The following is a 24,893-nucleotide window of genomic DNA, read 5'->3' as shown; positions in this document are numbered from 1 at the left end:
TCTACTTTTTTATTTCAGTACATGGAGTGGCTCTATAGAGTCAGTTCTACATAGTGTGTTGAACATTTCTGGAATGCCATTGTGCAGATGGAGAAGTGAAAACAGAAACATTTGTTACCATTTGTGGATTGATAGTGGAATTCATTTCTACCTCAGTTTTTAAAAGCTACAATCTATTGACCAGAATGTGTTCTGTGAGCCAGGGCTGGAGTAAATCACTGCAGCTTTGCTGCTCTGTGTGAGCTGGGGATCTTCAGCTTTGTCTCAGGGGATGGATTGAATGAAGAGGCTTCATCATTTTGTGTGAGGCTTGGTGGGGTTTGTCTCTGTACTTCAGAATTATTGAGTGAGACAATGAACAGAATCTTCACGGAGCAAGTGCTGGATTGTTTGTGTTTATAGCTGTACTTGAACCCCCTTTATGTCTTGCTCTCACACACGTAAGTTAAAGAACTAATATTTAAAATTTGCTAACTTTTCTAATGTGTTCAGGGTTTCTGTTGCTGTTTCTCACTGTGAAAAGAGGGATTGACTTTCAGATAAATAGAATGGAGTTGACTGCAATCCACTTTAAATAACATGAATAGTGATCAGAACTTTCAGCATTATTTTTGCATTGTTTGGGGAGTCAGCTACTACAGACATCTGAGTAGAGACAGCAATAACAACACATTAAACACATCAGAGGCACCAGCATGTCAGCTGTTCTGCTGATACAAAGAAGCACTTTGAGAGAAAGAAAAATCCTTCAAAGATATGTTTTAGTTTTATTTTTTCTTTGCTGTCCCAAGTGCATAAAGATATTGTAAGAGCCTGGGTAACATGTGGCAATTTAATTTAAAAGATTAATTTTTTAGACTCAACCAATAATCCTCTGTGGTCGGGTTTCAAGCACAGAAATGCACATGCAAAAATGACAGTATGAAGGGATTTCAAAACTTCTTTTAGCTTAAAAGGTCACCTCCACTGGTGGTATCATCTTGGTAGATCCCATTTTAAGGTTTTTTGGTTTGTTTGGTTGTTTTTTTTAAGGTCCTAGATTTCTGTGAATTTGTATAAGGAAAAATAGTCCTAATGGATGCAAACAGTCTTCTTGCTGTGCAGTAGGTAAATGTGATTTTTCCTTGTTCTGTTCACTCACAAATTTGAACAGACCAGACCTAGTTTAGCTCACAATGAGTCTGCAAAGGAGAAATGTTCAGGGGGGGTTTATGGGGTTGGGATTTTTTTATTTTCCTGTTGCTGTCATTACTCAGTCTCTTAATATACATTTGAATGGCCCCTGAGCACAGGCTGGTTGCACATTCCTTACAGTCAGTGCAGTAAATCTGACCTCGTCACACACTGCTGCTGTTTGTTTTCCCTAATTAAATGTTCCATGTGCAGGAACAGAAATCCATACAACTGCTATCAAAGCAGGCTCTAAGTGAAACAAACACCTGCCAGGAGTGGTTTAGGCACAGTTCATCCTGCCTTCAGACAGGACCATCATCTGTCAGCCTTCCCTTAGGCTCCAATTTCCACAACTTGTGGTAGCATTATATTAATATCAGTGTAGAGGCATGGATGTTCCTGTGGTATCTGCTCTCCTGTCAAAACTGATCAAACTTAGCCACAGTGTTCCCAACATTGAAATAAACCTGATTTGCCTACTCCGAAAGAAAGACAGAGGGTTATTCTCCAGTTGCTTCACAGATAGGTGATCTGTGGGTTAAAAAAAAATAAATACATGTAGCATCCATCCCCTTACCTTGACATATTATTGAGTGAAATTATCAATTCTCAAAGCAGCCTCAGAGAAACCTTAATAATGATCCATTTTGTTGTATATGTCCTTGCATTTTCTTTTTTTTTTTTTTTCTTCATTTTTTTTCCTATTCCACACTGACATCTCAGAAACCATTTAATCTAAAGACAGATCTTGGAAAACTGAATGATGACCTGTAGTGTGATGAAGGATAACTTCCTAATAACATGGGGAAAACCTACTCTCATCATTCATTCACCTGTGGCTAATTTTAAAGGTGATTTACGGAAAAATTCTTACAGAAACCAGAAACCAAAGTGCTGGAGCTGCTCCTTGGCCCAGTGCAGGGTTTCAGACATCCAGGGGAATGTTAAAAGTATTAATTTCAGCATATCTCAATGGTCAGGAGGCCCTGTGGAAGCAAACTGAAACATCTTCCAGCTCCAAGCCTGTCCTCATGTACCCAACACATGGGGCAACTCTCCTGCTTCCCAGCCAGAGGTTCTTCAGATGGGCAGTTCTTGCTGTGGTTTTTTAGGGAGAAGGATTCTCTTCTCAGAGACAAGCAGTTCTGTAAATACCAGACAGTATGAATCGTGGTTTCTTAGAGATTTGTAGTTTGTGGTCAAATGTCATATCCAAGTGAAGCTTTTCCCACAGATTTTAAGAAATTTCCCAGCTACTCAGATTCCCCAGTGTGGCCCATGAGGTAAACTCTTTCCTCAGTGAGGCATTAGGAGGGTAATAAGGTTTGTGTCCTCAAAACAGTTGCCTGTTTTCACTGAAATTTAGTTTTCATAAAATTTTGATTTTTCATTGAATTCAGTTTTCACTGAGGTATTAATTTTCTCTGATTTGTATTTTCTTTGCCTGAGTCTCTTGGTTCTTTTACTCAGAGTTCAGATTGAAAGGCAGGAGACACAGAGTTTATCTTCAGACTCAGATGTTTATTATTCCTTATCTATAGTACAGCTGCGCAGAATGTGCCTCTAAGTTAACAAGGTGAAAATGGCCCCCAAGTGCTCCCTTCCAAGGTCTTTTAAAGCCCAATCTATCCAATTAAGGAATGCCAACTAATTTATTTTTATTTATAATCCAGTAACTAATCATTCATGTTCCGCACTGCTGGTTTTTTGAACCAATACCAGACCACCCAGATTTGTGAAGAAGAAAGAGGAAAGAAGAACAACTAACCTACACCCAAAATCCTCCATCTTGTTACATATATATATTACTATATCCCATAAACCGAAATTTTCTACATCTCTACGTGTTCCCCCCAGTGATATAACTTTAATTGCACAGCAACAATCTCAGTGCTATCACATCATCTGGGAAGCCTTTCCCAAGGCCTCAGGTCAAATGCAGTGTGCTTCTGAGGATCATTGCCTGTCAGCACTGAAAGATCTAAATTCTGTGAACTCAGGGTTCCAACACTGAGGCTTCTCTGTTCTTTTGAATTAAATTAATCAAAGGCTTAAAAAATTAGTAAGGTGGACTGGTGGAGACACTCTCTGCAGCTTCGTCGTGGACCTACTGGCCTTTGACTTTCAAATGGTAATTTGCAAAGAAGCCTAAACTCGTACTGATATTGCCATTAAAACTAACAACAGAGACAATTGACTTATTATTCTCATCTCTGCATGCCAAGAGGAGTATAAATCAAAGCTCAGTGAATGAAAGGTATCTGCAGTTCTGTTTAGAATTTTGATGTCAGCTTTGATTTCTTAAATATATGTTTGTTTCCATTTTTTGTTTAATGCTGAAAGTCACATGAAGAGCTCTTGATTTGAAAACTCGTTATCGAAAACCAGTTGTGTGTGAGCTGCATTCAAATGTTTGTTTTTTTGTTTTTTTTTTTGAGGAGTCAAAAAGTCAAAAACATCACTTTAATACACAATAAATAATCTGGGTTTTGTTGAAATGGTTTTGGATATTTATCAGCTAATGATGACCCTTTGCAAAGGTAATCAGCTTTCATACACAGAACTACAAACGTGACAACTGGGACAAAAATGTGAGACTGGCTCGGAGTGTAGTAGTTTTTAATCAAATAAACCACATGATTGAGTTCACAACTAAGGTGAAATTTTCCACATTTACTATAACAAAACCAAAATTCTATGCAAAACCCCCTAAGAGTGCAGTCTTAAATTAAAAGAAATTAAAATTTGAGGATATGCGTTCCAGCACATTGAATAATTAATACTGTGGGGATTTTTTAATGTATTCCCCATTTCAGAGGAGGAGAGAGACCTAAATGTAAAAGCACTTTTTCTCACCCCACTGTCATATCCTAAACTCTTAACAACAGGTTGAGGTTTCTCAGTGCCACCTTTTTGGCCAACATCTTTTTAATAGATATGAGAGACCATGTGTAACATAGAAGAGGTGATTTAGGCTAAAACTCTGCTTGGGATCATGTTTGTAGTTGAAAAAGGGGGATAAGTGTGTGCAAGTGCTCAGCTCTGTTTTCTGGCTGTGGTTACCTTACTGGTAATTAATGCAGCTGCTGGTGAACAACTGTATGTAGGAAATCTCTTTTTCTGATCATACAAAAAGGATGGACAGTGACAGGACAAAAAGTCAGGAATCATTGACTAACTAGATTTTATAACACAAAACTCAGAAAACACCTCATATCAGCATACAGTTTTTCTGCTAAATATTCTGTATATTTGTTTTTTGGTGTCAGATACTCCTATTGTAAGAATAATTAGCATAAATATGACTTTTCCAAGAGAAAAGGGGATTTATTAGCAGGAAAAAGGGCTGCTAAGCAGACAAGTAACCTAAATGATGTTTCAAGCCAATCTGAGCTCTCTCCATGTCAGGGTTAAAGCTGGCAGGAGGAATGGAAAAAGGGAACATCCAGTTCTGTCGCCTTGTCTACACATTCTGGTTCTGGGCAGATGACTTAGTTTTGCATTCCTGTTGAGCCATTACTAAATTATTGTAAAAACATTTCATAGACTATTCTCGCACAAAAATTGGATTCATGTAAAATCAGTCTTTCTCTGAATGGGATTTTGTAAGCCTTTAAAATATCACTCCAAATTAAATTTCTTCACTCACCCCTAGGAAGGAAATCGGCCGTCTGATTGTTTCTGTGGCTCTCCTCCAACAGGTCCATGTCTCCTCTGTGCTGAGCTCTGCAGATGTGGTTTCACCTGAGCAGGGCAGAGGGGCAAAAACATCTCCCTCAGCCTGCTGGCCACTGGTGAAGCCATGCTGGCTGTCCTGAGTAACCTCCCTGTTCTCCATGTGCCTTAGCAGAGCTTCTAGGAGGATCTGTGCCAGGATTTTCCAGGCACAGAGGTGAGGCTGACAGGGTGGTAGCTCACAGGGTTCTCCTTTCAACCCTTTTTAAAGATGGGAGCAATGTTTCCCTTTTTCCAGTCACCTGGGACTTCCCCTGACTGTCATGACTTTGTGAGTGTCTTGGAGAGTGGCTTGGCAACTGCATCAGCTAATTCCCTCAGGACTCTGGGATGCATCTCATTGGATCGCCATAGACTTGTTCATGTTTGGATTCCTCAGGTGGTCTCAAACCTCATCTTCTCTGTCAGCAGCAGGGACTTTGCTCCCCCAGTCCCTGCCTTGCAGTCCCTCCTCTGGGAAGAGAGGTCATTGAACACTGAGGCAAAAAAGTTGTTGAGTGCCTTAATTTCTTCTCTTCTGCTGTTGCCAGTTTGCCAGTCTTGCTTATCACAGGGATGCACTTCCTGTGACCTTCATTTTCTGGCTGACAAACCTGCACAAGCCCTTCTTATTATTCTTCACATCCCCTGACAAGTTCAGCTCTATCCACATTGGTCAGCTAAATAAAGTTGGTTCTATCCAACTTGCAAGTTATGTTTCTTTAGGGATCAGTGATTATAATTTGTGCTTTGTTTATACCCTGGGGTGTCTGATATCACACTGTTAATGCCTTCAGAGCTTCTGTTAATGTCTTGAACTTTTCTGAGTTCCAACACAGTCCCCTCTTTTTCTTCAACAGCTGTCAAAATACAGCTCCCTGATAATATAACTAACATTTAATTATCACAGCCTAGTCAGGCATGCATCCATGTTCCAGGGTCACTGAGCAGTTTGCCAAAATAGTGGACTGTTATTAGATAGATGGATTGCTTTGGTAACTACTTGCTATTAATATCTATTAATTACAGCACTGCCAGGGGTGTGTTGTCAAAATTGCTTTATGGGATCAACTCACACACATTGCAGTGTTGTAAATCTTGTTTCCATAGGGTAACAACTGCCCTCTTGCTCCTTGGATATTTCAGGATGCATTGCTCATAATTCATGATAAGTTTTAGTAGCAGTGGCCTTGGCTGCAAATTGACCAGAAAGGATTAATACACAAACTTCAGAGTTTTGTTGATGTACCAGACTAATAAATTCTTTTGAATATTTTGAACACTTTGGAGCATAACAGTTACTGTTTTTAAAGGTTCTGTTGTCTGTGACAATGTGTCTCTGACATTTCCGAGATAGTGCTGTAGTTTTTGTTGTGTTCCTCTGCGTTCTTTATTCACTGGTGTTTCACTATGAATAGACCAGTTATGGAAGAATGGTGTCTGAAATCCTTTACCTATTATCAAATTAAACAGAAGAGTAACCCAGTCCTGCTAACAGAGCTGAAAAAGCACTGAGACGGGTCTCTGGTCTCTGACCTCTACAGAGGGAATTCTTGTCGTTGGACATTTTACCTTTGCTTTCTGTGAAAGGAAGAAAAAAGTATGTACCAATGTGATGTAAAACAGTTTTACCTGTAACTCAGAAAGTCAGTAAATTAATCACTTTTAGCTAGACTATCTAGTCTCAGCAGTCATGTGAGTGATGTGGTTTAGAATAGGATATCTACTCCACGGTCCACCTGAATAGATGGACAACAGGGAACAGATCCCCTTCATCTTTACAAGCTGCTTTCTTGCAGGAGAAAGACTCACTGCATTCTATCAGTGCAATGCTATATTGCTCAAGGCCGGTTAAATTTGAAGTACAAATCTGGTCTTAGTTAAGTCCTGCTCTTCTTCTTGGCTTACTCCAGCTGTTGTCTGTTTATTTCTTCAGCAGTATGTGCACATTTATAGAGAGAAAATTCAGAAATTACATCAAGGTAGTGAGCAAATCATTGAAGGGAGGAAGCTGAGTGCCACAGTCTGCTTCCCAGCTCCTGGGGGAGTGAAGCCCAGGAGGGAAGCCCTTTCCTGCTGTCCTCATCTCCCAGCTGGCCAGCTGGGAGGCAGATAGATTCCCCACTAGTTCTACTGTTTAGTTCTGTTCCAGCTGAATGGCTCACAAACACACTCTCAAGAAAACAAGGGAGTATCATCCATAATTCCCAAGGGAGTTTTCTGTCACAGCACAAAGCCTTTCCACTGGTTTCAGCTCTGGGGATTAACATCCACACCCACTTTTTTAAAGTCCTTGAATTTCAAGCTATTTAGAGATCCAGTGGAACAGAGAACCCCTGACAGCTGTGGGCCTGGATTTTTAATTGTGAGATCGGATCTTCAGGTCAGAGCTGGGGCAGTTGCTGTCAGGCCCATTAGTTCCAGCTGAGAATGCAGTTGATAGTTCTGGGCAGTGCTCCACTCCAAGTGTCCAACAGCATTTCTTGAAAAATTTTACAAATGAAAGTAAAGTAAATCTGAAACCCTGAAAAAAACTGAAAAAGAAAAAAAGTAAAACTGAAACTGAAGTAATTTCCAGAATTATTTTTCTGAGTTGTAAATTGGAGAAATTGCTCCGAGACAATAACCTGCTCTTTCTTTAATCAATTTGCTTTCTTCTGGTTTCCATAGAGAATTCTTGGGATGATGTTGCTGAGAAATCACAATAACCTGGAAAGTTGGACTAAATTCAGAGATTGTCCCGCTCTTCTTCTAAAAGGTCCTTAGGCACAGTAGGGGGTTTCTTGTGCTTGCAATCAGGCACATTTATCACAGTTGAGGCTCATCAGTGTAGCATAAAACTTTGACCTGTTTCAGGACGACAGAGTTTTGTGATCATGTTCCATATATAAAAGGAAAGGAAAGAAAAGAAGAGATGGTATTTACTTCTACTATTTTTTTTTTATTTATATATGAAATCATTATTATTTTCTGGTACTAAAAGCAAAGGAGCAAACATATTACGATACCTTTTTCTTCTATTCTTTACTGGCTGCTCTATAATTGAACATGAGCCAATGTTGGCTTCTTTTCAGTTATGAAAATAGTTAAGTAGAAGGATTTTTCAAGGTGCTTCATTTTTAATCTCCCTTTTATTCCATCCTATAGGCCATAATTATGGCATGCATCAGAATGATCTTGGAAAATGGAGGAGGTTCAGATTGACTTAACACTTCATTGAAATTGTCTAAAATTAGGTTCTTTTCATTTAGAGTTGAGCTTTCTGTATACATGAGGCTTCCAACACTCTTAGGTTTCCTTTAAAAATCTCAGACAAAGACCCGCTGAATTTATTGAAGTCGAGGTACTTGGAACATTACCAAAAGCAGAAATCTTTTAAAGCTCTTCTGAGTAAATCTGATGCAGAGGAAGTCTGAAGGGAGTTGTAGCGAGTGGAAAAGCCTCATTCCTGTAGTAAGTATGAGAGAAAATGCTGTTGACCTTTTGAGACTGAAAAGAATTTTTCATGGGTTCAGTGGGCAGCATATAAGACATGAAATAAAACATTCAACTGTTGTGCTTAAAATGCTCTGTAGCTTTCTAACACCCTGCTGGTACCAATCTCCTTAGATACATATTGGAAATGTCTGAGCAGCTCATCTTAAATATGTTCAGGGTTGGTGCTAGAAATTTTCAAAGCAAACACCAAACTCGGTAAATCAGCTCATTATTAATTTATAAAAGAAATGCCTTTTTTTACTGCTTTTCATGCAGTTAGATTTTTTAATGATGTGAAATATATGTACAGGTGAACAACTTAAAAATTCATCTCTTATTTAGAGATATAAATGATTGATATAAATGAGAGAAAATTGGCCATATTATCCATTATGAGGTTCCCCCAGGCCATATGGAATAGGCTCTGAGGGAGAGGCCACAGTCTAATATTTTCATGGCAGTACAAGCTGGCACTTCAGTGCATGATGAGGAACAGGAATCTGCTGCAATGTGTGCTCTCAGTGACATTTTGATTTTTGGCACTTGTTTGTGTATGTGCAAAAACATCCTGTCTAGTGATAAATAGAGTTTTGCTCCTAATAGAATGCTTGAGTGAGTACAGCGAGGATAAATAAGTTGAAGATCTTGGGTAACTTGGCTTCAACTCTGCTCTCCCTTAGAAAATATTCTCTTACTTGTGGCTCCATGAGTATCACTGGGCTGCCTACAGCAGTACCAACATTAATATATGTCACAATTTTGAAGGATTCAGAGATTGAAACAGTATCTGGATAAATTACTAAGTGAATGGATAAATAATTACAAATAGTTAAGGTACCACAGTTCAGCAAGTTAGGTCTCATCAGCTGAACATGATAATTGATTATTTGCTTGGCTTTAGTCCCCTGTGAGTGCTACAGAAGTCTCTGACTTAAACCACCTTCAACTCAAGCTGAATCACTCAGAAAGTTTCAGCTTCTCAAAGGTGTGGTGTAGACACATAATTTTACCAGTGTCTTGGGTTTGTGTAAGTTACTCTGCAATTTCCTAAATAAAGAACAACTTGTTGCAATTTTTTTCCTCCTCATACTTAATTAAGCAATTAATTACAGTGAAAAAAAATAGAGAAATAGAAAAATAGGAATAAAAACAATTTAAAAAGAAATCACACATTTACAAAAGCTATGGAAAACTAAGAAACTGAGATAGAAATATATTGCATTCTCTGCTTTGGAATGGTTAAATGGTTGGGGAAGCTGAACAGAGCTTTTTCGGTATCATTTCTTCTAAGCAATTTATGGTGGGAAAAAGGAATAAAAGGAAAATGTTAAAAAACAGGATATTCTGCAGCTTTTGTGTTGCTATTGCTCTTTTGCTGTAGCTTATACTGCTCCCTTTTTTTACATTTTTGCTCTAAGCAGTAGATTTTTCTTTTGGGCCTTTTCACTTCAGTTGAATTCCAAATGGCCATGTTAAATCTTTGAATTTAATTTTGAACCAGAAGACAATGGATTCTGGTAGTCAAAAGAGCACAATACATCTTGATAGTCATAGTTACCTTTAATAGTACAAAGGGCTCAAGTCAAAAATGGAAATAGTCTCATTTAAAACCACAATGACAGGTAACTACACCTGATTTTAATCATTGTAAAAATGAAGTAAGTTGATATGTAAGATCCTTGATTACTTCTGTAGTTTGGAGTGCAATTTTGTGGCAGAAATAAAGTTTTTCTCTCCTAAGGGAACAGTTACCACAAAGAGTAATAAAATTTTGCATTAGAAACAAAGTCATTCCCCACCCCAATCTGCTATCCAGCAGGAAACTGAGGTTGAAATACAATGAAACACATGCAGATAAATTTTATAGGAACTGGTCCTGTATGTATTTTAAATAATTGAAACTAATGGAACTCCTTGCATGGTTAAGGACAGATACCTGGCAAGGTGCAGAACTGCATCTTGGGCTATCAGTGCCACTGGTAGAAATTAATATGGAGGAGTTGGTTCCTGCTTTTTCACATCCCCAGTTCAAGGATTGGCTCAGTGGATTTGGTGATTACAGAAAAATTCTGCATCGCTAGAGCTGGATGTTTATTTTCTTGTTCATTACCTCTCCATGCTCTACCAGGACAGGTTTAAGGTGTTCAGCAATTGTTTTGATGGTATAAGAGTAGGTTAGAGGGCCTGAAATTCTGGACAATAATGTTCATCTACACAGCAGTTTCACTGGTATTAAGTTCTCCACGCATTTTTGAGAATGATTCACAGTTCATTGATTTTGGTATTTAAAATGTGTTCATTGATATAAATACTCTTCAGACAGTTCACATTGATCTCAATAAAATCTTAAGTTCTCCTTAGGCACTCAGTGAGTTCAGTGTGCTCAAGGAACTTAGTAAACAGAAAAAAAAAAAAAGAAAAATGAATGAATTACCTGGTTGCTTCCACAGCCTCTTATGAAACCTCCCCTTCAATGCTTTGGTGGAGACAGAGCATTTGAAGTGCAAAGGTAAAGGCTTCAAATCAAAGTTCTGATAAATTGGCAGCTAATACACTAATACACAGCCTTTTTCTTTTCCTTTCCAAGCTCTCTGCTCCATCCAACCCAGGAGTGGCACATTTAAGTAATTCCCAACCTCAAAAGTGGCTGTGTTCTTCACAAAACATGTTGTATTAAATATGCCCATGCACAACAAGTTATAATGCTCCAGTAAAACATCTTTTATTTCAGTAATACATTTTTCAACAATCACCAGGGCCAGCTGTAGTCTAAGTTTAAATAATAAACCAAACACATCCGGAGGATGAGTCAACCAGGCACCTGAAATTGCCCCTGGAAGGGACTCCCTTTTTTATACATTGTCCAAAGGGATCAGTTTGGCATCTACTCCAAATGTCTCAGCTAAGTGGGGTGCAATTGTGTCTTAAGTTTTTTGTTCTTAGTTTTAGGTAGGAAAAATATCTGAAGTTGCTGAATTTATAATAAGCTAAAGCAGGGGGAATTACCTTGTGGTTTCTATCAAGTAAGAGCATGCATGTGGACCTTGCTGTGCCAAGAATATTAATTGGTAGTGACTTGACTGTGCATTTGATAACAAAGTCAATCAAAGTAATTAAATCGTGTGGTATCTGGTGATTGAGTGCACCTAAAACTTCTTTGTTTCACAGATCCATGATTATGCACTGAAAAGCAGTCTTAAGCAAGTAAAGACTATTTCTTGCCATGTTTTAAAAATTAAGTTTTGGGTAAAGTCATAGATTTGTAGTGCAAAATTCAATTTTATCCAGATTGCATCTGCCGTTGTGGAATTTGCTTATCTCTATGTTTATTTGATTTAATCAGATCTTGCTGTGGTGCAGGCTGGCACACTCCCTGCTGGATTGTGGAATGGTATTGCTGCCTGACTGCTGATGATTTATGCAAGGCTTAAAATATACCACAGAAACTATTAAACTTTGGATTATACATGATGTGTATCATTATTTCTTTAAAACAGATAACTGCAATGCTCTTTGCTATATATGTAATGTAGCAGTACGTTATATTTGTACTCTTGTGTTAATTCTAACTCCCAAAACGATGTACTGAACTCTATTTTACAAAAAAAAAAGGGGAAAAAAAGATTTCTTTGGTTGTGCCTGTATCCTTCTTGGAAAAACAGGGCACTTTGCAACATCCAAATATTGTCTCATCAGATTCTATTTAAAGAGTAATTAACAGACACAAAGAAGAAATAAGTTTTACTTTTGCTGATTATATCTGCAAAGTTCCCTTCCAGAGGAACTCAAAGACCTGCTTTATAGTTTGATGGTCATTTCATGACACCCTGCCCCCTTCAGTCACATATTTCTATCTGCAAAAAAAGTAAATGTTACATCTGAAGTCTTAGGACAAATTCTTACCATGTTCATCACAAAATGTAAGGGCAGTCTGAAAAGCCACTTAGTTCTAATACAGGAAGGTGGCACTTGCTAAACTTAATATCATTTACTAGTTTTTAAGTCTGTAATTTACACTCATGTTAATGCATTCTCAATATTATCCTGCTTAGCTGTTTTTTCTGGTGAAGATGAAAGTGGTTTGTTTGATGTGTGCAAAGAATTGACTACAGAAAATGGTAAATTAATTGGAAGATGTCAGCTCAGGAGAATGTTTTTGACATGAGGGCTCTGAAGCTGTTAACAAACAGACCAACTCATTTGTCTCATCATGAAATGAAAATAAAAATCACAACATTATGATAAAATCTTGACTAGGAAATACCTGCAAGACTCTTTGAAGCCTTGGGTTCTTTTCTTGCCTGGGCTTTGGCACTATGATAAATGCAAGCCATGCTGCACAGAACTGGAAGTGAAATAGGCTTTATGCAGAACAGATGGATCAGGGCTAAGGCAGGGATGTGCACTGCAGATGAGAACAGATTAATACCACAAGGGGAGACTGGAGGAAAACTGGAAAGATGGGGGCATTTGAACTAATTCATGAATCATTTCCAACTGGTAGGTATGCCTTCAGGCACAGTGAATAATATGAAGGAAGCATATTTAAAATTTTATAAGTTTATTTTAATAAAGATTAGAATAAAGAGCCATAATTTTGGATGATTAAAAAAACATCCTGTATTTCCCCATCCCAAAATGTACCTTTGTGATTTAAATATCACAGTGTGCACTGGGACATGAATTGCTGTTTGAAAAACCCATGGCAGACTCATGGAGTTGGCACAAAGCTTTTGGGAATGGATTTTTTTTTGGAAGAGCTCTGTGATCTTTGTGCTCCTCCACTTGAATCCAAGCCACAGAGATGCAGCTCTGCTGTGTCTGGAGACAGAGTCTGATTTCTAGATCTCATTCAGATGTCTCTCCAAGTCTTTATCTTATCCAAATAGCCTTCAGTCTTATGAGGTTCCCAAAGCTGTGCCAGGGCAAGTAAATGTAGATTTAAAGAGCTTTGAACAAGATCTTCAGTCCTGTGTTACAGAACAAGGCTTTCAACAGAGATATTTCACATCACTAGGTTACTTTACTGTTGCTAATGGATATTTTACTGTGGGGCAGACAAACGCATAAAAAGAAAAAAGTCCAAATGAAATTAAAAATATTTTAACAAGATTTTAACATAAAACCATCAGAAACAATGAAGATATTTGAGGGATATGTAACTTCCTTGTATCAGTGAAGGTATCGGTTTTTCTTATGGGTTGAAAAGTATGATTCCACATCTAAGAACGTCAAAAATCCTTCATTTTGCAAAGTGTGTGGATGAGCCTGATCACTTGTGTTAATAATGAACATGGTTCATAAGAGGAAAAAGAAACTGAGAAAAGGAAATGTACAGATAAATGTGTGGCTGTTCTGCGTTCCCGCTATGACTGCTCAGCAGATAATTTCCAAGCTATAGAGGAGACCGTGAAACACTTGACAGTGAAGGAAGATTCTGAGAGAAATGTAAAGAAGATGGGTAGTTCTGTTTGGTAGTAAGGAAGTCATCTACGTGGATTTCTGTTCACCAGTGCAGAAGATGTATTATTCCTCTGGTATAAAATTCTTTTATTCCAGGCAAAGCTCAATGAGAGCAGAGAAAGGTATCAAATGGCTCACTTGCCTAGAACTTGATTCTCATCCTGATGATTTCATGATTTCATTGCAGGTTGCAAATCTGGCCTGCTCTATCTCCAATAATGAAGAAGGTGTGAAGTTGGTCCGTATGGCAGCCACACAGATTGATAGTCTGTGCCCACAGGTGAGTTAAGATTCCTGCTAAAAAGTACTTGAGAACTCTTTTAGCACTTAAAAGCATCAGAAGAGGAGCACAGCCTTGTCTTTGTCATGAGATTGTTGCCTGATTTCCACAAACTGTGAAAAATGCACCCATGTCTTAAGACCCTTCATATCAAATGTGTTGTAATGCTGTATTTTTAACGCAGTCCATAAAACCTATTTGCTCTTTCCCTTGCAAAAAAAAAAAATTGCCACTCTTCTTCTAACAAATGGGTTTGACTAACAGGTAATTAATGCTGCACTCACGTTGGCTGCCAGACCCCAGAGCAAAGTAGCCCAGGACAACATGGATGTGTTTAAGGACCAGTGGGAGAAACAGGTGCGAGTTCTCACTGAGGCTGTCGATGACATCACTTCAGTGGATGATTTCCTCTCTGTTTCAGGTACTGGGATCAAGGGACTTTTCTAAAAATATCCACCGAAATTAAAGTATTGGGTCAGAGTGGACAAAAGCTATAATTACTAAAGCATTATCGACCTATTAGTCCATTTCTATCGGAATGCTGATCTTCTGTACTCAGTAGGAGCAACCATGCCATGTCAATTAATCCCTGGTAGCAACAGTTGGCTTTTCACCTCCCAGAAAATAGCATACTGTTTGTGCTTCTATTCCTAGAGACTCTCTGTTTCAACTCAGGCACAAAGTAGGATTTTGGTCACTTTTTAAAAATGTGTTCAAGACCTGTGACAGGCTGAGAGTATTTGTAGAAATTGTTAGAATCCTTGTGCAGTTGTGGGCAAGATGAGGAAAAGTTAACTTTAGAGAATCGTGGGGTGCTTTGGGTTGGGAGGGTAAAGAAGGGATGGAGAAGAGAAGGACACTGACCCTGGGCCGCAGTCTTTTCTCCATCCTCCTGGTAAAGTGCTTCAGCTTGTGGCAGAGTGTATTGTTATAATATGCTCATACCCAGTGAATGCTGTAATTGCAAGGTGGTGCATGGCTTGGGTTAATTTCTGCTGCAGAAAACTCACATTCCTACTTCACTTAGAAGGGTGAATTTCACTTTGTGGGTAAGGACATAGAGAGTGCCAAGAGGGCTTTGCTCACTCGAATTGCTCAGAAGGGCCAGACATCATGAGGTAGTCTGGCTGAAATACTATGTTTCATTCTATATTATTTTCCTTGATGTTTAGTAAATTTTCTAATAGAAGTCTGTGAGAAAAAAATATTGGAAGAAAAGTATATTTATCCTTTAAAAAAACTCCTTAATTTTCTTTTTTTGCCCTTTTTATCTTGTTTGGTTGTATCCTGCTACTCTTATTAACAGGGAAATGGTTTGGTTTAGTTACTTACGCTCCTCTGTTCAACAACCCAGCGAGTGTTCCCTGCAAGCCATGGCAAGAAAATGAAAACGAGCTCTGTGAATAAAAGGGTACTTCAGAATATGGGAGAACATTGATTTTTATTTGAGATTTGAAGCTGACAAACACTTTCTGGCAGAGCTAGTTCTAAGTGAAAGGGGTGATGAGGCGGTAAACTTCAGACCCAGTCCACATGCCGGCGTTGGAAATCTGGCTCAAATGTCCATTTTCTTGTTTTTTTGAGGACTTTGCTTACTCCAAGTGCTTGTATCCATAAACAAGAAGTAATTTGAATGGATGATGGGGTTTTTCATTTCTTTTTCTCAAATCTTAATTCTTTCTAACAGGGTTTTGACTTAGATCCAAACTTTCCAAGGTGGCTGAGAAGTATTATTTCTGTTAAGTTTAGAGTGTGTTTTTTTCCTAATTCTTTGCATAGACATCTCTGTTAAACATGAGGAAACAGAAAGCCTGTTGCTCTTGCTATAAGTTTGGAAGCCTCAGCTTACACAGGGTGTTTTTATTTTTGGATGTTAAAGCAGTGAAGCATTCAAAATGCCACTATCTGGTTAAACGTACCTCCTGAAATGACACCTCCTCCTCTTCATATTGACTGTCACATTTGATGTTATGTTTTAATAACATGGTGGCTACCAAAAGAAAGCTGACCATAATTTTAATAAGTTATTTTATAATAAGTTATATTCCAAATGCGCTGTCCAAATCCATACATCCCTTCTTGTTGGGCAAAATTTGTTTGTGCCATGGTAAAAGCAGTTGGTGATGGTGAAGTGGAAACAGTGAAGAAAAATTTTAACAAAGCACTGCTTTTTCATTCTGAGTAGGGAGCGTTTTAAACAAAGAATTTTGCTCTGCAAGTTACTCAGATTCACAGCTCAGGGGACTCTCAGTTTCCAACCAAAGTTGTTGCAGAGTAAAATTCGCATCATGTAAAACATTTCTGAAACCCTCAAATGATCCAACCTTGGAATTTGTAACGGTGAAGATTAGTGAGTCATTCTTTTTAATGACAAAGGATAATTAACAAAAAACAGTTGGTGAACTGATTAATTCTCTTTTACTACTACTACAAATAACAACATTTCAATTTCAGTTTAGATATGTCTCTAGCAGAAAATCAAGTTGCTGTTTAGAGTTACTGAGTTTCTCAGATTGAGTTTAGTCAGATATGAAGTTCAGTTGTGGTTTTACTAAAGTTATTTTTGACTCTACTGACTGATGGGAAATAATACCTGACCTAGTCAAAATCTTCTTCATGTTTTCACATAATTTGTATGTGAGAATACTACATAAATTATGATACTGCAGCACATGAGAGCAGACGGCCTGATTCAGAGGCACAAAAATAACAATGCAGCTCCCAAGAATCTGATAAAAATGCTTCATATCACCTCCTCTGAGCAGAGTCACTGTTGTCAACTCTGGCTTCAGAATATGCACAGTCACATATAATTTTAGTGTGTGTTATTAGAAATTCCCAGCTTATCTCTGGCATAGATGGAGCGAGGGAGATGAACTGCTCATGCCCAGGTTCTGTGCTATCTACAAAGGCCACTGCTGTTGTCTTTTCAATATGATTTATGTTCTTTTCTGACTTACTGAGGCAAAAAATGAGCCAAACATAATAAACATTTATGGGAGAGTGTAAATTCACCTTCAGAAAATTGCCCGTTTATTAGAGAATCTACAAAATATTTGACTGCTTTCCCCTTTGCATTAATTTTAATTACAATTTCGTTATGATAAAATTCAGTGTGATGTTTGAGCTTAATGTGACTGGTTTTCAAGGAAATTCAGGTTGGGTCTCACAGCAGAGGAAGGATGATGTAACCCAGTCCCTAGTAGAGATAAATATCACACTGATTTTTACTATTATGTGACAGTATCACAGAAGGGCATCTGTTTTGCAGCCTGGATAAAGATATATATATATATCAATTTTTTAACATACTGACATTTGCCCAAATCAGTAAGCTTTGCTATGAGGAAGAACAAATTAAATGAGCTGTATTTTCCCCTCCATCCCAGAAAACCACATCCTGGAAGATGTGAATAAGTGTGTGATTGCTCTGCAAGAGGGGGATGTGGATACACTGGACAGGACCGCAGGTGCCATCCGGGGCCGTGCTGCCAGAGTCATTCACATCATCAATGCAGAGATGGAAAACTATGAGACTGGGGTTTACACTGAGAAGGTGCTGGAAGCTACCAAACTGCTCTCTGAAACTGGTAAGTTTGTTGAAATGCTGAAAGAATTTTTGAAATACTCTTATTTAGTCATTTAAAACTTTCGGTTAATTTTCTGAGATCCGTAACTCAGAGGGAGATCTGTACTTGAAAACAAGATATAAACAAATAAATTCATGGCCATGAGTGTGATTTTTATTCTCTACTCAATGCTGTTGCAGAAGTCATACTGACAGGAGCCATATAAGAGAAGAGATTCAGTAACACATCCAGACTAGGCCACTACATCAAAGCTTCTATGATTTGAATAAATAATACACAGCCTTTTCTTCTGAGTCGATTGATTGTGTATTATGTGTCTCCAGAAAATCATTGCAAACATTACTCTTTAGTCTGTGCAGGTGAATGTACTCATTGATGACTGAAGTGTTGCTAAACAAAACAACTCAACTTTTCATTGAAAAATACATATAAGCAACTGAAAATGTACCACCTGACTGAAAAAAATAAAAAAGTCTGCTAGATTGTATGAAATATGTAGAGTATATAAAAGTAGAAAAGTCTTCTAGATTGGTAGACTGGGAAGAAATATTCTTTTTTTTTCAATCTGTTTTTGCCTTGACAGGGCTGGGATTGGATTCATCTCAGTGTAGGTGATTAGGTCTGTGCTGGTCATTTTAAAGCCCTTTATATCAGTGCTCTCAATAATTCAGTGCAGGCAGTGCTACCAAGTGCTCTCATCTAAAAGCAGTGGGTTTGGGTGGGTTTGGGTGAATCATGCTCTGAATTTCATTGACTTCACAGACTGGGTCTCCACGCACTGATCAGGTGCCCCTGGTAGGATAAAGATGCACGAACTGTGGGTGTCTGGAAGCGTCTGAGCTGATCCTCCCCTGCCTGATTGCACTTGTTCATCTGGGGTTTAAAACCATCAAGATTATTTTAGAAGGAACAAAGGAAAATTGCACCAGTTCAGGACACATCCAATTTGACTTTCAGACAGAAAGCCCAGGAATTGCCCCGTGAGATGGAAAAGCAAAAACTAGTGTAGATCTGCAGTCTCTGTATTTGCTTAGAGAACAGGAATCAACAAAATGAGCTAAAAAAACCTGATTTTGGGATGATTAAATATTACTTGTGGTATTGTAGCCCCCAGCTTAATGTCAGTCTATTTTTTCCTACCCAACACGAGATCAGTGGAATAAGTACTATAAATTTAGCTTCTTTTTAAAAGTTTATGAGCTGGTTTTATGAATCCACAGAAGGAAAATAATCTCTTCAGTTTACATGATAAACATATTTTGCTGCACTCTTGTGTTAAAGTCATCTTTTGGTCAAGAAGGGACTATGAAGAATTCTTTCTACCATTAAGATTTCTTTATTAAACAAAACAAAATGTATGCTCGGGCTTTTTATTGAGCTAAAATTTGTGACCCAACATTCTATAACATTTTTATTAAAAATTTTTCAACAGGCAGGTATAAAGTGCTGTTCTATAGATCAGTAATACACACAGAAAATTCCATATTTAATTCACTTTTTGATACAATTCGAATTATAACTTAAGTGCTATAAACTCTGGACTGAGTGCATCTTGACAACATCAGTGTGTTAATGCTGGGATTCAATAGGTAAGAACAAGTCCCTGTTCCTCCAAGTCAAAATTATTACTTATTTTTTTCTTTTATAAAGTGTAAATAAACTTGTGAGTATTAAAAAAAAAATATATTATGCTTACAATATTAAGAACTTTGTATCATGTACAAATTGTGTAGCAGTAGTTCAGGAGACAGAATGGGCCCAAATTCAATGAAGCTGATGAAGCTTAAACAATTTCTGCCAGTTGTGAATGTGGATAATTAATATTAGAGCACAATCTCTATCTGCAGCTTTTCAGGCCATTTACAAAGGCATTGATTATTATTTCTCTAGGAATAAAAAAAGTAGAATTTACTGACTCATTTCATCGCCTTAGAATAAAGTGGTTAAAATGGAATTTCGACCCCCCTTGTGCCGTTCTGGAATCACCATCCTTGGAAGTGTTCAAAACCGCTGTGGATGTGGCACTTGGGGACAGGGTTTAGTGGTGAACACGGTGGTGCTGGGGGGATGGTTGGGCTCGATGGTCTGAGAGGTGTTTTCCAACCTCAGAGATTCCATGATCTGGAATGTATGAATGCATACATTTATTTTTATATTTTTTCAATTCATCACCACTCCTCAATCACCATGAGTTCCTGCCCAGATTTTACCAAACACTCAGGAATGATGCCAGTGATTTATTTGGGTTCAGGTTCCGCCCACAGATGTGCGCATCAAATCTCTGTGAGAAGCACAGTCATGAACATCTCACTGTTTTCATATTTATTCCTTCTTTTTTGTTGTTTTTTTAATTGACCTTAATTTAATTTTGAATGAAGTGCTTTTGGAAGCTGGAAAAAATGTAGCTAAATGATAATGGAAGGGAAATAAGCACATTACCTTCCTCTTATAATTATTATTTACTTTTAACTGTCAGCTCAGAAAAGGAAAGCCTCTGTTAAGCCTCTTCCAGAGATTTCACTGTGTTCTATCTGTATTAGGTTGGATCCACAGTGGAGAAATATGGATACAGTGTTTTGGAAAGACAAACACCTTGCTAATGGTTTTTTTAGGGGAGAAAAAATTAATCTCTCATGAAAATGACGTTGATAGTTTCTGAGGAGTGGAACTACAAACACTGCTTTAATAACCAGTCTCACCTCCAAGTTTTATTTGTTTGTCATTTTAATTTGCAGCCTTTTGGAATATATGGGGTGGTTTTTTTAGTGTTTCAGTGCTTTGTTGCCTGTGCTTGTCTCACAAACTGCCTTTAAAGCCAAGTACTTGGTAGAGGCTGGGTTCTTATCTCTGGCAGCAGTATGAAGAGTGAGAGACTGGTTGATGTCCTTTTAAAATTGAGTACTTCCATTTTCCTTTAAAAACCATAACAAAAACTCAGCTCTCACTTGCTGATTTTCTTATAAATCCAAGATGAAACCTATAAAACCAGAGTCCATAGGGCTCACTGGGAACAAACACTAAACTCGTAGATTTTAGTGGATGTTACTTGTGCAGGAGTAAACTAGAGCTTCAAGGTTCAATTTTTTTGGTTGATTGATTGTTTTTGAGGTGTTTTTTATTTGTTTCCTTGTGGTTTTTTTTGTTTTGTTTTGGTTGGTTGGTTGATGGTTTTTTTCAGGGCTCTCTCTTAAATGTTGCATTGGTATTCAGATTTGTGGAAAGCTGTGAAATTATCCTGTTGCAAGTTGTCCATGACGAAAAAAAAGGAGAAAAGGGTGGAAAGGAAAAGAGAAGAAAGAAAAAGTTAAAAACAAGGATAAAGGCAAAAAGAAAGGGAAGGAGTAAGAGGAAACAGAGCAGAATTTCTGTTTGAATATTGAGATCTCCCATCCTGCTCAGTACCCAGAGTGACCAAGGCCAGCTGAGACTCTCCCGTTGCCTTCACCGAGGAGGACACTGAAGTGTGCTCAGCAATTATCTCAGAAGCTCTAAAAGCTGAAGGCAAGAAACCCATGTTTCTGAACAAGTAAAAAGAATTGTCCCTAGAAAGAAATCAAGGAACAGGCAATGAGTCCAGATGCTGTTTTTCAAGATTTTTGAGGTTTCAGAAGGAGGGAAAAAGAAAAAAAAAAAAAAAAAAAAGCTGTGACATTCTTTAAAGGTCAAGAGGATTGGATTTAAGCTGGGAAAAATGGAGTAGACTTTGCAGGGCTGTGGTAAAAGGAAGTGAGTGGGAAATGGAAGTGAAAAGAGCAGAACAAGTAGGACCAGAACTGCCTGGGAAAGGCTGTGAAAACTTCCCAACCTTTTTTTTTTTTTTTTTTTTTTGCTTCAGTTTGCACTGGGCTGCCTGGAAACCATCCTGGAACAGCAAGTACCATACTGCTTGGGTTACTCCTGTGAAGGACACTGGAAATTTGAAATTGTCTGATTCACACCAGAAATTTGAGTTTCAGCTTTTTAGCATGTTTTAAAAATATCCCAGTAACTTTGTAACTTGCTGGTTTTAAGTAGGTCACTCTGACTTCTGTTTTGACACAAATTTTTTATTGTGTCTTTATCAGAATGGACTAAAGCTGAAAATCAGCATTACTGGCAATTCAGCAATAAACCTGTGAGAGTTTTATCAGTGTGAGTAGGGCAAACTTTAAAGATATTTATCACTAGGAAAAGGCAGCTTAGTGATGTTATCAAAGCTAATACTAAATGTGGGAAAGATGGATTTTTCAGCAGCGATATGAAGGGAAACAAAATGTAGCAGCAAGAAGATAAATTTAAGCATAGCTGTAATCAAAAAAACCCCATATTGAATCTGAGGGAGAGCTAAAAGATGCAAAATGGAGCCTATTTAAAAAATAAATGATGTTAAATTCATGTTTTATGGGAGTTCAGGTAGTTACAGTAAAACTTATGGGTACCATCATCCTGAGAAGATGAGATCATTTATCCCGGAGTTTTGATCAAATGATGACTTTTATTCTGCAAAGCACTGTAGCATTTTCTTTAAAGTTTTGCTAAACTGAAATCCAAAGGTCAAGGTGTCACCACCACCACCAACAGAAAAATTAATGCATTATTAAAGAAAAAGTATTTTACAAAAGGACCAGAGAACACCCAAGATTCTGTTCCACTATTGCTTGGTTTGATCCAAAGAATTTTTAACCAGAGAAATTCTGATCAATATACAGAAGAATACACTAAGAAATCATACAAAATGCATTATAAAGCAATTAAAGGAGACCTAAGAGAAGAATAGATCATCACTGCGGCTCAAAGCTGAAATGCTAGTTCTTTTTCTCTCCACTTTTAGAGTTTAAAAATGGAACACAGTACTAAAGGAGAATATAATGTAATTGATTTAGATTTTTAAAGCTTTTCCTAATGTCCTGCACATGCAGCTGTTTGGCAAATGGGTAACCATGGGGTGAGTGTTAAGGCCTTTGATGGATTAAGAGCTGGTGACAAAGCACAAGCAAAGCACAAGTGGTCATTTCTCAGCAGGCAGAAAGGGAAATCCTGTGGCACTTCAGGGTCAGCACCGTGGTTGGTGTTCGATGCGTTAATTAACAGGGGAATAGGCAGCAGCAAGATTTGCCAAAAGGAAAATGCTGTGTGGGCTGGTTGGGAGAGAGAAATGAGACTAAAAGATATTTTTATTTAATTTCTCTAGGTAAATGGAGTAATTAAATCTATATTATCCACATTGACAGGAAGGTTCTGAGTTAATTCATCCTCTCAGAAAAAATTGTGGCATTGAAATGGGCAGCTGAGAAAAGATACTTTTCCCATGCACAACAGCCCTCACATCAGGGCTGAGGATGTTAGGCTGTGCTCAGAGCAAGATATTCACTGAATATCCCAAGTATGTATTTCCACTTTGTTCTCCACAACCTAAAGATCTTCCAGAAATGGAAGAAGGTCAAGATAAGGATTACTCCTTAATCAAAGAAAATTCAAGACTTAGATGCACATTAACTCAGTGAGAGTTTGAAAAATACGAGGATTATCTATTTTGGGTGTGCCAGACACCTTATATAATGAATAGTTGGTTAATATAATAGAAATTCCCATTTTCATAAACCATTATTATTTAGTTGCTGTTCAAATCTGTTCTCAAAAACATTTCATGCTCTTAAAAGCCACTTTTTAAAATAAGGAGGGTGGTGGTGGTAGAAGTAGAAAGAAATTTACTGGGTCTGGAAAATAAGGCAGAGAAATGGAATGAATATCCATCCACCAACTCCAACAGAATGTTTTGTGAATACAAGTGTGAATTGTACAATAATGTTTTAAAATAAAAGCACTGGTCTTCCTTGCATCCCCTTGCCTACACACACCTACATATTGATATACACAAACTTATAACGAAGCCAGGGAGGGTGGTTTGCTTGTTACATAACCCACTTTGTGTCCAACAGCATGAGACTGCTTTCTTGAGGGAATTTTCTGAAGAGTTTGCTTTTATTTGAAATATTAATGTGAATGGAGTTCTTTTTGGCAGGAATAATGTTTTGGGGGTGCTCACTGTGTGTAGTCTTGCACAGGTAGACAGGAGAGTGAGACAGCTGAAACTGGTGAGTCAGAAATGTCCCTGCAGCTGACATCTGTTACCCTCCTCTGTCCACTTTGGGAGGTACCTGTCCTTAATGCCATGCTGGCCAGGGGGCAAGCAGCACTTACCTGGCTTCTCCCCTGACATTTATCTTTCTGTGCATGGCAATTCAGTCAGGACAAAGTTTGAAGGTGTGTTTTTCTCTCTTGTGTGTGTGTGTGTCCCTGTCTCCCAACACTTGGTAATGGTGCTCCAGACATCTCATTAATTTCTGTAATATCCATCTCATTGTCCACCTGGACTGCACATGAGCAAATACATTTCTCCCATTCCCATGCCAATCTGCTTGGTTGCATAAACCCACAGATAATGTTGGAGCCTTCTGGGAAGTGCCAGAAGACTTAACACAAATGGGCCAAAGGGCCAGGACTTGGTCATAAATTCAAGGAAACTTGGGAACATTGTTTTTACAGGCTGTGGCCAAATCCGTGTTTGGCAGTGAAGGCTGATTCTTCCTGAAAGTCTTGTGTTCGCTGCAAACTGCTATAGGGTGTGGATATTCATTATTTTATACCTGACTTTTAACCATTTCATCAGGAGAAAAGTGAATCAGTAAATAGCAGGAAGGGAGAAGATGGTCCTGTGCATTGGATGGTGATGTTCCATCCTGCTCTGTGCCATAGCACTCTGCCCTAATTTTGTTTTTCCTATTTCCTGAGTCACCAGTGTGAGACACATGGGGTTTGATACCCAAAACCGAGCTGGGGAAGGGTCTGGAGCACCAGGAGCTGCTGAGGGAGCTGGGAAAGGGGCTCAGGCTGGAGCAAAGGAGGCTCAGGGGGGACCTTGTGGCTCTGCACAAGTCCCTGACAGGAGGGGGCAGCCGGGGGGGTCGGGCTCTGCTCGCAGGGAACAGGGACAGGAGGAGAGGGAACGGCCTCAGGCTGGGCCAGGGAGGGTCAGAGTGGGATATTGGGGAAAGTTTTCTTCACCCAAAGGCTTGTCCAGCCCTGGACAGGGGTGAAGTCCCCATCCCTGGAGGGATTTAAAGCCATGTAGATGTGGCACCTGGGGACATGGGTTAACGGTGGCCTTGGCAGTGCTGAGTTAAGGGTTGGACTCCATGATCTGAGGGATCTTTTCC

At 38.5% G+C, this 24,893-nt stretch overlaps 1 protein-coding gene across 3 annotated transcripts in view; it reads left to right on the top strand.

Moving 5' to 3' along the window:
* Positions 1-24,893, top strand: part of CTNNA2 (catenin alpha 2) — a gene marked incomplete at both ends in the record, with an annotated part of 404,326 nt that overhangs the window by 328,671 nt on the left and 50,762 nt on the right. For all 3 annotated transcript variants that reach the window (XM_082282376.1, XM_082282378.1, XM_082282377.1), the window contains 3 exons: positions 14,015-14,107; positions 14,372-14,528; positions 17,497-17,697. In XM_082282376.1, coding sequence (XP_082138502.1) covers positions 14,015-14,107; positions 14,372-14,528; positions 17,497-17,697 — 451 coding nt within the window. The remainder of the gene's footprint in view (positions 1-14,014; positions 14,108-14,371; positions 14,529-17,496; positions 17,698-24,893) is intronic.

The sequence above is a fragment of the Coloeus monedula genome (assembly GCF_965178545.1).
Source record: "Coloeus monedula genome assembly, chromosome: 5".
NCBI lineage: Eukaryota > Metazoa > Chordata > Aves > Passeriformes > Corvidae > Coloeus > Coloeus monedula.
Note: the sequence above shows the minus strand (reverse complement) of the source record. Positions and strands in the feature narration are given on the sequence as shown.